Source organism: Pogona vitticeps, chromosome 8 (assembly GCF_051106095.1).
Source record: "Pogona vitticeps strain Pit_001003342236 chromosome 8, PviZW2.1, whole genome shotgun sequence".
NCBI classification, from domain to species: Eukaryota; Metazoa; Chordata; class Lepidosauria; order Squamata; family Agamidae; genus Pogona; species Pogona vitticeps.
In genome coordinates, this window is record NC_135790.1 from 21157370 (window position 1) to 21172065 (window position 14696).

The 14696-nt window shown below is 44.0% G+C and overlaps 1 protein-coding gene across 1 annotated transcript in view; it reads right to left on the reverse strand.

Annotated features, from left to right (window-relative positions):
• Window positions 1-4515: 4515 nt before the first annotated feature.
• Window positions 4516-14696, reverse strand: part of ADAMTS8 (ADAM metallopeptidase with thrombospondin type 1 motif 8) — a 32846-nt gene continuing 22665 nt past the window's right edge. The window contains exons 2-9 of the mRNA XM_020791925.3: window positions 13257-13496; window positions 12719-12851; window positions 11534-11701; window positions 10209-10507; window positions 9420-9603; window positions 7909-8081; window positions 6529-6704; window positions 4516-5591 (exon numbers count right to left, since the gene is read on the reverse strand). Coding sequence (XP_020647584.3) covers window positions 4847-5591; window positions 6529-6704; window positions 7909-8081; window positions 9420-9603; window positions 10209-10507; window positions 11534-11701; window positions 12719-12851; window positions 13257-13496 — 2118 coding nt within the window. The 3' untranslated portion in view covers window positions 4516-4846. The remainder of the gene's footprint in view (window positions 5592-6528; window positions 6705-7908; window positions 8082-9419; window positions 9604-10208; window positions 10508-11533; window positions 11702-12718; window positions 12852-13256; window positions 13497-14696) is intronic.

Sequence of the window (14696 nt, forward strand, 5' to 3'; positions counted from 1 at the left end):
CACAAGACTCCTTGTGATGCTGGAGCACACTGATTGTGAAGCCCTTTGCAGATCGTGCTATTGTTTATACGTTTTAACTTAGTTTTTTGTTAACTCGGTAATCACCTCTCCCCCCCCAAAATCTTTCAATGTAGGTGAACATCACAGTTCCATGTGGCCGATGTAAAGGACCGAGAGACAATGACTCGTCGAAGACCACCCACTGAATCCTTGACTGACGTGACCATCTGGATTTCTGCACCACATCACAACTTTTAAGAAATGGAAGTCCTCAGACTGTGCTACCTAATACAGATGTTCTGGGCTATAGTGGTTCCCTTGCTGTAAATGTGCCGGGGGGGTGGGAGGGAATCTCCTTTAGGCAATCATTAACTTACTCTGTTCAAGAGGAACAAAACTAGTTTCCTCTCTATTGTGGAAAAAAGGTAGCAGGGGTCAGAGGCCTGGCACAATGATGGATCCTCTGTGAAAGGTTTTCTTCCCTTTTCACACAAGTGGAGCTCAGCCGCGCTCTTCACGCTTGGCCAAAGCAGTGAGAATCCCTCTCCACACACATACACACACGGTGCAGAGGCAGCTTTGTTTGAAAGAGGCTGCTTTCTGCAGGAGGTCCGGTCATCCCGGCCTTGGGCCCGCTCTTCTTTAGGTTGCCAAAGCCCGTTCTGCACCGTTGTGGCCCCAAGAGAGAGAGAGAGAGAGGAGCCAGGCAACGCCGGGGAATTCCACTGCTATTTCTCAAGCACACAACACTGTCTCACAATGTCCCAAAAAACAGCTGGACACTCCATGACCTCTGATGCTGGCATCAAAGAATACACAGGCTCTACAGGAGAGCGGCTCAAATCTTGTTTCCGAGGAGAGATGGAAGCAAAAGAAAACAGGCCCAGCAGTAGCTTGGATCACACCAGTTGCCTGCTGCTGGGGATAACAGCACAGCCTCAAATTGTTCCCTGTAATAAGCAAGAAGGGCTAGTTGGCTTCTAGATTGTACCACAGGACTGTAAGTGGCAGGGATAGAGAAACTCTGTAGTGACTAGCTCAAGTTAAGTGCAGTGTTCTCCATAAAGCAAAGATACTAAATGCAGGCAGGTTTCTTTTCTTTCTTTCAAATAGCAAAAACGTGAAACCCCCCTTACCGTTTGAAATTGTTCAAGTTCAGAATTCTGCAACCTTCTGTTTCCTTAACACCTCTGAAGCATTTCACTGCACCCGCATGGAAGTCTTCTATTTTAAAAGCAAACGGAGCTAAACTGTTTCTTTGCTTGTCTTTAAATGTTTGGTGCTGCACCAAGAGTAGAATGGGAGTTAATTTATGCTAGTGTCCCAAACATTAAAATCACAGGATGGAGGTATTTAGATATTAGGAGCAACCGCATCAACCTACTAGTGCAAATGGCGAGATGACTCAGACTTGCTGGAAGGCTGGAACACTTCCCTGCCTGGCTGTCAAATCACAAGGAAGTGTCTCAGTTCTGCTACTTCATGAATCGGGCAAATGCATGCAGTGACAGGTTGATCTGTGCTCAGGTTGATCTTGTAAACGTGTCCTTATATGCGCCAGCTTGATGCTTGAAAAGCAAGGCTGGGCACCTTCCCCTGAGTAAATTGCCACAATCTGCCAATTCAAAGAGCATGTGTGGAGAGAGATCAAGAATCATAACCTGAAGGCCAAATCAGATGAAACGGGCAGCTTTGCAATTAAGAGGAATTAGTGGGCTGTCCTGAATCATTCTTGTAGGGAGGTATTCTTCAACTCTGCCATTTTGCATACTCCATATGCAAACAGAGCTGGTCGTTTCTGCTGGACGAGCAGTCACTAAACAAAATTAAATGACTTCACACCAGTGAAAGATATAGAAGGATGATCTCCTCTACTGCTTAATTCAGCTTTTAGTTGCACATATCTCGGTTTCATCTTGTCTGGTCTTCACATTTGTGTGTTTGTGTGTGTCCGTGTTTTTTTAAAAACTACAGACAACTAGAGAAGAAGAAAAAGCTTAATGCCCAGTGGTTTCCCTCCTGTGAAAAGCTGAAAACCACACATTCAGGTTGATGAAAGTTCTATGGGGGATAAAAATTGCAAGAACCTCCAAAGGCAGAGAGAGTAAGACCAAGATGCTGAACTATTTTTTGCCCCTCTTCCCTAGAGCCATCTACATTCAACAATTCCCAGTAGCCTGGCTGAATCTTTTCTAAGACACCTCTGGCTGCCAGGATTCATCAGTCCTGGTACAAGTTTGATCAAAGGCAGCATGCTTGAAAAGGTGAAAGTTCATTGACTGATTGGGTGTCTGCCCTCGGGCCAGACAGTCTGGGCCAAGGAAAGTATTTTGGCTTTTCTGCCTGGCTTTGGCAATATGCCGGAGTCCTGGATGCGAAGGAAAGTCCCCCGCCTTGGGAAAGCTATCTGCCCGCTCAACAGCAGATAGCCAAAGGGAAGACAATGACAGGATAACCATGTTTGAGATGAATGAGCAAGTAGTGGGTCTGGATAAGAGACAGTAACACAATCCCCCTTCAGAGATCGGATTCCAACTAAATGTATCCTGCCTTTCTTAATATTGAATCCAACCCAACTGAATGGTCTCTGATTAACATTCTCAGGGGGAAACTAGCAATTTTCTGCTTTCCAGAGAACACTTTTTCATCCTGTTTTGTGCCACTGTCTTGCTTGACCATTGTAGTTTCAGCACCATTTGTTTTCCAGATTATTAGTCCTTGCCTCTTCCTAAATTCGTCATGTGGAAGATGGGGAATTGTGCATTGAGTGGAATCTATCATGATGCTGGCTGGCCAATCAAACGGAAAGCAAGCAGAGCATCTGAAGGCAATATACAAAGAACACTCAACAGTGACAGAAAGAGAGGCATTTTGGAGCACTTCTAAAAGTGTCTGTGGAAAATCTGTGACCATTTTTTGGCTCTGCTCTAGGATAAGGGAATGTCTGTGAAAATCACATTTATCTGCACAGAATATGTAGACCGGAATTATGGAACACTACCTTTGAGCAAGAGGCCATACATATAAAGCAGAGAAAGCTGAAACTGCTATACGTTTAATCCACTTTTCTTTGGTACAATAGTGGAAACATGATACTTAACAGGCAGCTGCCTGTTTCATGTGGAGAATCCTTGGGTCACCTTAATGTAAAAGCTACTCTTAGGAGCATATGAAACTGCCTTATATTGAGGGAAATTATCACTGCACCAAGAATGGCATCGTTAATTGTGACTGGCAAAAGCATGCCAGGCTTTCAAGCAAGGTTCTTTCCTAGCCCTGATCACCACTGGTGATTTCAAGCCCTAGCTAGGATTCATCATGGTTAGCATCTGAAATTGGATGGAACGGGGGTATTCAAGTGGCAGTTGCAGGCCTAATAATAACCATGTGCAGTCAAATCTATTCTGATTTATGGCAATTTCGTTTTAGGGTCTTCCAGGTAGTGAACACTCAAAAGTGGTTTCCGTTCCCTTCTTCTAGAAGAAGCTTGCTCAAGGCTACACAAGCTGGCACCATGGGGAATTGAACTCCCAACCTCTCATTCTACAGCTAGATACCCAAACCACTGAAGCTATCCAGCCAACTATTATTCCGCCTATGTCATATTTTCCCCATTGCAAACTTTCCATTAATACCTAAACTTCCAACAATGGTGGAATAGCAAAAAGCAGAGTAGACCACACATGCCCTCCTGAATCTCCAGTAACTCTAAAGTGGGGACTGAAGGATAATGTGGCAATGCCAGACCAATCACTTGCTGAGTTTTGACTACGGCTCATGAAGGACTTGTTGGCTGCAGACTAGAACTAACAAGCCACTGCAAGGAGCACTCTCATGTTTATCTTTGAAGCATTATATAATCCTTCACTTAATCCTGAGAAAACCTTGTAGAACAAGTTTGTATCATGAGCCCTATTCTGTCAGAAGATCAGCCATATAGGAAGAGCCTTACTGAATAAGAGATACAATTATTACTGCTAAAAAGGACTTGCATATTAAAGGTCTTCAACAGGTTGTTACTGTTCTACGTGTGCATTATTGAAGCAAGTTCGTCACATTGTCTTTGTACCCAAAGAATGAAAGGTTAAGGTCAAACTAGACATTAAATGGAAAGCACATTTCCTATGCTTAATCCATTCCCCCTTCCAGAATGCAATTTCATCAATGAAACATATTTCCATGACCTGATTTGCAAATTAAGCCCATGTTTACCCATCAATGACCAATCAGAAAACAAAGCATGCTGAATACAAGATATGGAGATGAGGGAAATCAAGCACTGTGATGGACTCTGTCAGCAATTGAGGAAACACCGCTTCCAGAAACCAGCTAAGCGTATGATCTAGTCTGATCCTTAGATGATGTCACTGGGCTAACGAAGAGGCTTAGTGAATGCATGTCTGAGATTCAGGTGATCTCTGAAAGAAGCCTAGGACACAAAATTAGATATTAGGGGAGGGAGAGCTGCTGTGGGATGTAATTAGATCCTATTGGCTCACTTGCCATGCAAATCAAGAACACGCTGCTGTTTATTCGACTCTTGTACAAAAACAAAACAAATACCTTGCCATTCCCCTCCTCCAACTGAGGTAGATGCCAATTTGGAGGAAAACAAAGGAGGAAACAGAAAGAAAGAGAGAAAGATGGAGGGGGGAGGGAGAGAAAGAGAGTATTATCCAATGCCTCCTAATCTTTCAAACAAATCTTACTGGTGGGGGGGGCTGTTGAGGCCAACAAAGTGCATATCTGCCGTTAAAACCTACATCCTTTCTTGGGTTAGGTTAGTAGTTATTATATGTTACACATGCCTCTGATCATGTGTGAGGTCTTGCGTTGCCAGGTCAAGTCAACACTCCTGAAGCATGCAGTCGCTGGTTGCCGGCACAGGGCGGGGTGAACTGCATTTCTCAAAGGCAACAGGTTTTCCCGCATAGTCAATGCACAAGGCGTTTCGTGTCCGCACGCCCTCTCCACATGTCTGGGAACAGGGAGACCAGCGCCCCATCTGCCAGATGGGACACGGAAGGTCACTGCAGGGCTTGAGGTCCTCAGGTTTAAGGCTCTCGTCGCAGGTCGTCGAAATTTGCCCTTCCACATCCAGGCATTCCACTGTTCGCCTCTGCCACCCAGCGCCACAGGATCGGGAGCATTCGGACCAGTCTCCCAGAACCCATTGCGACGTCAACATGGGCTTGATGACATTGGCCAAGTTCTTCTCTTTGCTCTTTTGCTTGCTGAAGTGGACATCTTTGGGGATGAAGAACGTGTATTTCACCTTTGGGGAAGGGAGCACCTTGGGCAGGAACATCTTAGTAGAGACGGTCAACACCTGGACAGTGATAGATTCTGGGATTTGCTGGTAACTCTGGAGACGTTCCAAGGTTGTTAGGGATCCGCTGTACCTCAGAACAGTCCCTTTCACAAAAATGTCCTGCTCCATGGCTGAAACCGTGAGGTTTCCATTCAAGAGATATTTACCATCCAGCGTTTTCAAGGCTAAATAGTTTCCATCGTGCCTCACGCGGCTGTGTTGCTTGATATCAATGTTGGTTGCTCCTGCAGGAATTGTGACAATGTCATTATATCCAAACCTAAGGAGGCCAAATAAGTGGTTGTTACCTTCAGCTCAACAAAACACACACACAAACAAAAGTCAAGTGTGGAAGAACCTACAAAGCTCAGGGTCTATTTTCTTCGTATCAAGCGAACTAAACCAAACAACAAGTTCCTGTATGAGCCTCATGGACATCATTAACCTAACTGCACTGAAGCAGGTTTAATATGATCTAATACACTGGTTCTTAACCTTGGGTTACTCAGGAGTTTTGGACTGCAACTCCCAGAAGCCTTCACCACCAGCTGTCCTGACTGGGGTTTCTGGGAGTTGCAGTTCAAAAGCATCCGAGCAACAAAGGTTAAGAACCACTGATCTAATAGAATGTGCCACACTTTCGCCAAATTGCTAAGTTCCAAGGTTCTTGAACTGGGGATAGGATGATTCATCACAAGGTGGACAATTGCTTCCTAGAAATGCAGCAGATGCAGGTGAAATGCTTCAGATGTTAAGAAAGGAGAAATTTGGACAGATATGGGGAAAAAAAACGACCACCACCAAGTGTGAATTATAAATATGAAGTGATTTATGATTAATCTAAATCAGGATGGAGTAACTCAACCAAAGTGCTGAAGAAATACTGTCATCTGTCTTGCGAAGAAGAACAGACTTCACATTTTACTGATTGGTGGTTCATCCTCTATCTCCAGCAACGGTAGCTGGCAAATTTCTTTTCTTATATGGGCATCAAAACTATGCATCCATTTGCTTCTGTATCTCTCGGCTCAGTTTTGTCACAGAGCCAAGACTCAATTGATCTATGATTTTGTGCTACTACAGAACTACTATTAAATCCAGCTCCAGCTGCATACTAAATAAGGAGATAAATAAACCCCGTGCATTCTTTCACCACACACTGATCTTCCTCCTTTGCAATACTAGGATTGGCCTGAGCTGACCCGTGTGTTTCTTACTTGGATCGGTTGAAGGAGCCTGTTATTCTTCTGCACGTCGAGCCATTCCCGCCACAAACCCCACACTTGTCTAATTTCTTGGGTGACCCGATGATGTGGTCGCAACCAGCCTTGACACACCGACCATGTACACAAACAGTCAGGGAGTCTGGCGCACAGGGAGTCCCATCAATCACCTGATACAGAAATGAAAGAAGAGCAAAATGAGACCAGGACTGACAAGTTGATATATCTCTTAGGACTGTAATGGACATTCCATTTACAAACGTCCCGCTTGCAGATGTCATTAAGATTTCCTTTAGTTGCATGGGAAGAGTTTGTGTGTGAGGGATGCTGATGGGGTCAGAATAACCTTCAAATGACCCAACTATGTGGAAACATTTTGTTTATTTTCCATGAGTTTGGAACAAGCACTACCACTCCATTCTTGACAAAATCGTATAGGTGGAGGGGGACACGTGCAAGAGTGCTGGATCTAATCCAAAGTCTACCTAACTGAACAATCTCCTTACCCATAAAGGTCAGACAAATTTCTTCAGAAAGTTCACGACTTGGGTATAAAAAATAGCCACCCACAAGCAGCTGGTTTTCAGTGGAATACTGCCTCCAAACTTTATATAGCAAATGCTGACAGAGGACAGTTTTATGACATCTGCTGTTTCCTTCATTAACGCCTTGAGGTACGTCAACCAGAGCCAGTGGGACAAAATTATGTGGCTCAGGTGGGGTCAACCCCCTATCACAACTTGTAAGTCTTATACTGTGCAGATCTGCATTGTTGCAGTGACCACAGATCAGAGATGCTAACAGCTAAAACACATGCATGTATTGGGATGATAGTTTTGTTGTTCTTAGTGTTAATAGTCTAGGAGTAAAACAAAATCCAGTGCCCATCTAGCGCATTATCGCTTCAAGATCTTGCAGGAGACCTTGATCTATCATCTGCCCATCTCTGGACTGTAGCTATCATGATTATTGTCATGAGATAGTAAAGAATGGATTTGCGATCTACAAGATACAAAGTCTGTGTTCTGCCAGTTAGGTACGTCCCCTTTCCTGCCAATTTGTTTGGTCAGTTAAATTTTCTCATAGCTGTAGAGAAACTGCTTCTGAATAAATGGTTTCCAAATGGCAAAGAGAACATCGTAGCAGTTGTGCATGGAAACACGGGTGTCCATAGGGTTGGGATAAAGGAGCTGCTTGACCTCGGAATCCTACATGTGCTTACTAGTTTTTAGTGCATGGAGACAGATGCACTGTGTTTTCCTGGACCACAACATTTCTGCAAATTATCTTGTATGGAGAGAATCTCACAGAAGGTTTAATGGCCCAAGAGATTCTGAGTACTCTCAGACAAGATCACTAAATTAGTGTTCTTACTTTGTTGTCAAACATTTTGAATTCATTTCCCCTCTTAGCGCGGCAGACCAGCTTGCAGCGATCTCGTGTCGACACCCCTGCATACATGGGAACCCACTCCAGGAGGTTCCCATTGAGATCCGTGTAGTTATGGCTGTCATACTTTTCGCACTGTTGCTCTCGAAAACTCTTGTCTGCAAAGAAAAAGGAAGAGATTCCAAACTGATCTCACTGAAGACTGGATGGGCAATTCCTCCTTGTTTTATTTGTCTCATCCCTATTTGGGTCCGTATCTGGATGACAGGTCCTTAACAACACGGGTAGTCTCAAAATTGACTAATGTAATGCACACTACGTAGGGCTCCCCTTGAAGCTACTATGGAAGCTTCAGAAGGTCCAAAAGCAGTGGCCAGATTGATTGCTGGTGTAAGAAAATTAGACCATATCTCCACAGTTTTGGTCGACTTCCAGTAGTTACTGATCCACATCTGGGCCAGATTGAAGGTTCTGGTACTAACTCATAAGGCTCTAAGTGGTTTGGGACCTTGTTTCCTGTTAGAAAGTCTTCCTCCAAGTTCTGCTGCCCATCCCATAGGGTCTTCTCAGACCTCATGTGTGTTACAAAGAATAAGACTGTTACAAGGAATCAGGCTTTCTCAGCAGTGGTTCCTTGCATCTGGAATGTCCTCTCACAGGAAATGCATCAGGCCCCCTCCCTTCGGACCTTCCAGAAGCTCCTGAAGATGGAGGTTTTTAGGGAAGCTTTTGGGGATGCCCACCCTTAGTTAAAGGACAGAAGAGATGAAATAGAAAGGGAAACAATGAATGTTTTTGTTAAATTTAATGTTTTTCTTAAATTTATTGTTGCTTATCCTGCTGTATTGTAGATGTTACCGTATTTTTCCATGTATAAGATGCCCCCACTTTTCTAAACCCAAATTAAGAAATCTAAGTGGGGCTAAGCAAGTGTAGGGGGGGAAGGGATCAAAGCACTGAAGAATCGCTTTGATCCCTGCTTTCCCCTCCACTTGTGTTTGTTCTCTCCTTAGCTTACTTCTATATATAAGATGACCCTCAATTTTTAGTATAAAGACTTTAGACAAAAGTATAGTCTTATACATGGAAAAATACGGTATATTGTTCATGCTTACAGCTGTTTTATTTTGTTATTGTATGTTATTTTTGTGTCCTGTTGCAAACCACTCAGAGCAGTGGTTTCTGCTAGATGGGTGGTATAAAATTAATTAATTAATAAATAAATGAACCAGTACATTATGAATGTTTCCTCTGTGGTCTACAGTTCTCAGACTCCCTTGGTCCTGGGGGATTCTGTGAGCTGCAGTCTGAAAAAGTAATGTCTCCAAAACTTTACAGCACACTTGATGGTGCCCAGCAGCCAAATTCCTAGCCCCTCCTGACCGTAAACTGCGGTCAAGTCACAAGCCATCTGTCTTGTGGGCTGGAATCCTGTTCCTTCCTCCCAGAGCCTGTGGGAAGGAACACGTTGCTCACAAATATATAAACATGATTACCGCCAGGTGGGCATTCATCCGTGTTGCACGATTCATATTGGACTCTCTGGCCCTCACAGTATTTGCCTCCATTTTTAGGCAGAGGATTGTTGCAGTCTCTGTTAGAGAAACGTACTCCTCCACCGCACGTTCTGGAACATGTCCCCCAAGGACTCCAGGGGCCCCAGTTTCCATCCACCGCAGGCTGTAAGACACAAATCCCTTGGTTATGACCTTCACTCCCTTTGGTTTCCTACTGGAGGGTTATATTCCCTGCCTTCTAGGAAGAATATAACTGCTGGGGAGGCCAGTCCAGTTCCATCCCTCAATCTCCAGTGCCTTTTTTCCCTTCTCCCTCCTTGTTTCTTCTTCCTTTTGTGCCATATCTGCTAGAATCACAGAATAACAGAGTTGGAAGGGGCCTATAAGGCTATTGAGTGCAGCTGCCTGCTCAATGCAAGAGTCCAGGTCAAAGCAGATATGCCAAAGGCTTGTCCGTTTTTCTCTTGAATGCCTCCATAGTTAGAGCTCTCACCACCTGCTGGTATATTATGTCTAAAGCATTCCCACTGTCTATCAGAGAGGCTACCCAATCAATGGGTAGATTATACACATATCTGATTCTGAAATGGCAGGATGCTAATATCCTCCCATTGCCAGTTCTCTGTACCCAATTCCAGCCTCACACCGATGCTTTTTTGTTAAACAAAACCAATAAAACATTGAAAAGAGAGATCACAGAGCTGCTCTTTGGGTGTCATTTCTACCCTTAGTCAATGCTGGGAAGCCTGCTCTTCACTCATAGATTACCTTGGGCGTCACAGTATCTTGAGCCACACAGTGGCCATCCAAACACATCTTCCCTGCCCCACAAGGTGTCCCATCTGCCCAGGGCAAGCTGCCATTTTTGGTGTGGCACAGCCGTTCTCCTGCCTCCAGCTTGCACCAAAGCTGGGAGCAGAGATCTTCATGGGTGGCATTGGGGCAGTGTTGGAACTCTTGGCCGAATATCTGCTGGCACTGATGATCCAGGCTGTACAGAGACACTTGGCCTGGGAGGTCTCTGGGGAGGGCAATCGGTTCAGCTGGTTCATCCAGTAGGCAGTCACCTGAAGAGAGAAGAAAGCACAAGGAGGTTGCTTTGCAGGTTGTATTTCCTATTAATATTATTATTATTATTATTTATTTGCAGAGCTAGGCTGATTTCATGAAAGTGTTATGGAGCTGCTTTATTAAACAGATAGTCTTCTGCCTCAAAAAGCCCCCTGACAGAAATGTGCGCAGTTATGGGTACAATGTCATGAGCACAGACAGAGAAAGTGGCTGCTCCATTTCTACAGGACAGGATTAGAACAGAACAACATTGCACAGTTACAGGCAGAGCTCCTGTATGAAGAAAAATGACTTTTTATCCTAGCAGAAGTTTCACTCACTCTGCTTGTTTGAAATTAGGTTGCTTCTGTTTTGCGATTGATCACTGGGTGGTAAAGAGGGGTTTCATTTGCAAGTGTTTGGGTTTTTTTGCACAGAGCTGGGAATAATGTTCCTGCTTGAAAGGCATATGTGGCAGCAACAGGAAATATGCCATTTATATATCTATAATGTCCCATTTGAGCCTTACTCTCATTGATATGGGATATCCAGTGTGGCAGAGTGGACAGAATAATGGACTAGGATCCACAAGACCTGAGTTCAAATCCATACCTGGCCATGGAAACTCATTGGGTGAGGGCACTGTGGAGCCCGTCAAGCTTATTTTACTTCATTAATGTTCTTTGCAGTCTACCCTTCATCCTGAAAACCAAGGGCAACTCATTTCCATTGGATATTTCTGCTGTTGTTTTCTATAGCCTGGTGTTCCTTTAGCCACTAATCATTTTTGCTACCGGCAGAACAAAGCTTCAGAAGACATGAACTGAATACCAAAGGTCTTAAATCATCACTAGATGTGAAATGCCACAACTGAAATCAACCAACCATCGTTGTTTCTTTATCCTAGAGCCCTGTGTGAAAGTTTTGGCACATTGTCTCTGTGTTCTCAATCTTATGTCTGAGGAAGTGGACTTGATCCATGAAAGCTCATCAGTAGAAGTGTCCTGATAGACATCCTGAATAGATATTGAGTTGACACCTACCGTGTCCTCCATCCAGAAATTCTGTGATGTACATGGCACTGCAAGGGGACCACGGCAGGGTCTTATTCAAGTGGATAAACAGAGGAGCCATCATATGGTGTTTTCCTAGGGTACCAAAGAGCCTCTCACAGGTCTTGGAATCATCATGGGGCATGCTGAGCACATGGCCTGGAACAGAAGAGGAGAGAAACAGGACATCAGGAGGCTCCCCCTGTGGTTCACAAGGTCTTGAGATGGGCACAGCTTCTCTGCCCCACCGTCTCTGGGTGTTGTCCGCCGGAAGGGGTGGGGCACCCAAGCACAGAATACCTGCTTGACCTACATGCAAATGGGCAAGAACTGCCAAACTGAACTGACATGGACCAATGGGTTTGTGCCCATCTCTGTTCACAACCATTTTTATCTTGCCTCTTCTACCGAAAGAAGTCTATGGAATCTGTAACACGCCATACCTTTATACTCAAAGAGAATATCCAAAAGAATATCTAAGTGTGAAAGAGCACAAAGCCATACACCTAAACCCTTTCAACCTGCAAAATGTGTATTAGCTTTAAAACCCAGCTTTTAATATCACTTTTGAATAACCTGAACATTTCCCACAAATATCTTAACATAGAGTTAACGATGCCTTGGAAAGAGGGTTTCCTAAATTCTATAAGTACCGTATTTTTCTGTGTATAAGACTATACTTTTGTCTAAAATCTTTAGACTAAAAATTGAGGGTCGTCTTATACACGGAAGTAAGCTGAGGAGAGAACAAAAACAAGTGGAGAGGAAAGCAGGGATCAAAGCGATCCTGTAGTGCTTTGATCCCTTTCCCTCCCTACACTTGCTAAGCCCCACTTAGATTTCTTAATTTTAGGTTAGATAAGTGGAGGGGGGCATCTTATACATTGGGGCATCTTATACATGGAAAAATACGATATATCCAGGCTTAATTTTTTTTGTAACATGAACAGAAAGAAACCCAAGCACAAAACATTGAACTTTCAGATGGTTTGGGGATGGTCCTTGTGTGTTGACCATTTTTCTGCATATTTGATTCTGGGATGACAGCCTGTTCTGCATTCCATATTGGTCCATGTTCTATTCTCTTGATCTTGAACATATGGAGCGTAGCATCTCTACTGTTTGAACCAGCTAGTAATTCTGGCACACCATATCTTTTTGTAATGTGGCATCTACCTAGTTCGTGAGCCAAAGTGTAGGCTGCCTGGAGACCTTCATCCTCGATCACAGAACAACTTTTGTTGGGGTCACACATGGTGCCGGTCTCAGCTACTCCGAGGGTGCTGCAGCTCTGGTGTCCACAAAAATCCTGTGAATAAGAAAACCAAGACAGAAAAACACATAAAGAAAGCATCCTTTCCTTCAGCCAACCTTCTCATGCACAACGACGAACAGCCAAGGATGAACTGGAGCAAGTTATTAGACAAGGGAGTTCCTTGACTGCCCAAAATATCTGCTTGTTCCAGCAGAAGATTTTGATAGTTCTCACATTGTACGTCAGCTTGCCTGGGATGCCTTAAGCCAGTGGTCGCCAACCTTGGGCCTCCAGATGTTCTTGGACTTCAACTCCCAGAAATCCTGGCCAGCAGAGGTGGTGGTGAAGGCTTCTGGGAGTTGTAGTCTAAGAACATCTGGAGGCCCAAGGTTGGGGACAACTGCCTTAAACGTTCTTGATTACTTAATGGATTTTAATTGTCACCAGGGGCTTTTGTACCTGTCTTGTCAGAAGGATTGCTGTATCGTAATGTTCTGGGTGACGGTCGCTTGGCGGGTTGAACTGCTGCTGCCAGTTGCAGAAATTTCGCAGCATCAGTCCTCCGTTGTCGGAAACCTCTGGCCCGGAGTTCTCGGCTTCGATCACTAGCACTTTTACCACCACCAGATTGATGGGGTTTTTGAGGCTAGGGTGCTTGTAGATCTGAGCAGCCACAGACATTAAGGTGAGGATGTGATTCTGAAAAAAAGAACAGAAACAAACAATAAAGGAACAGCCAACAAAGATACCACAGTCAAGGAAGGCTTTATTTTTATGGTTCAGTTTGCATCACGAAAAGAGAAAAACAGCCTAGGCGTGTGTGTGTTTAAATTGCCTTCTTGCAGCCCTTTAGACTGTAAAGTTTAATGTTTCAAGCCTGTTTCACTGCATAGCAGGGGAACAATGAAACTGCTAGGCAGAACATATTTAAAAGTTATTTTTTATTCCAAGCTATTTGCATTAAGTTTCACCTCCATTCCAGCCAACAGGCAATTTAAAGTTCTTATGCAGTGAAATGAGCATACATATTGAGGTATTTAAAATTCTGCCCAGAGACACATGGCAGACATCTTAATCCTGGGTATATATAGTTTAAGACAGATTTCTTTCCTCCACTTCCTCCTCACCTTTCTGAAACATAATTTGCATGGAAATAATGGTTTGCTGTGTCGATAAAAGTTGGAACAAATTTAGTGCCGGTTTGCCTGAAGTTGGAGCTGATGATTTGCTTTCTAAAAGTGTTGTATAAATGCTCTGCTCCCTCTCCTCACGAACTGCAAACGCAGACATTTTCTCCAATTCCCACATTTTTGTTAGAGGAATACCCTTCCTGGCCAACCCCAAAGTCAAGCTTCTATGGCATCTTCTACTTTCTTCAAGACCATTCTAGAGAGACTTTGAATGTATGTGGCTGGAAGGAGGGAGTGTCTGGTTGATCCTGATGCCTCAAAGTCTACATTAAGTGACTTGGCAAAATCCACTGATGTCTCTCATCCTCTTTCTCATCATTATCTACTACCAGCAGTGCTTTTTTGAGCCCCCAAAACAAGTAGCACTGTCTTCTAGACCTTCTGCCATGCGGCATGGGCAACAACTCCCCAATGAAAAAAGGGGAGGAAAATGTGGAATTCCCCCACGGAAAAAAAGGGAAGGTTTATGCTTTGAAGGAGGAGGAAAGTAAATAGGGCCAGGAAATGTTGTTCTTTATTTTCTGCTCAACAATACATTCTTTTCATGTATTGAAAACTAAATTTTTGTCCCCTAGGGCAAAAGGCTCACTTGCTGTGCTCCAGTTACAACTCTGCAGAAAGTTAATTGATTTTACTTCTCCAGTGTACACAAGCTCTCTCTCTCTCTCTCCTTCCTCCATTATCATGAGGATTACAATAGGCCACACGT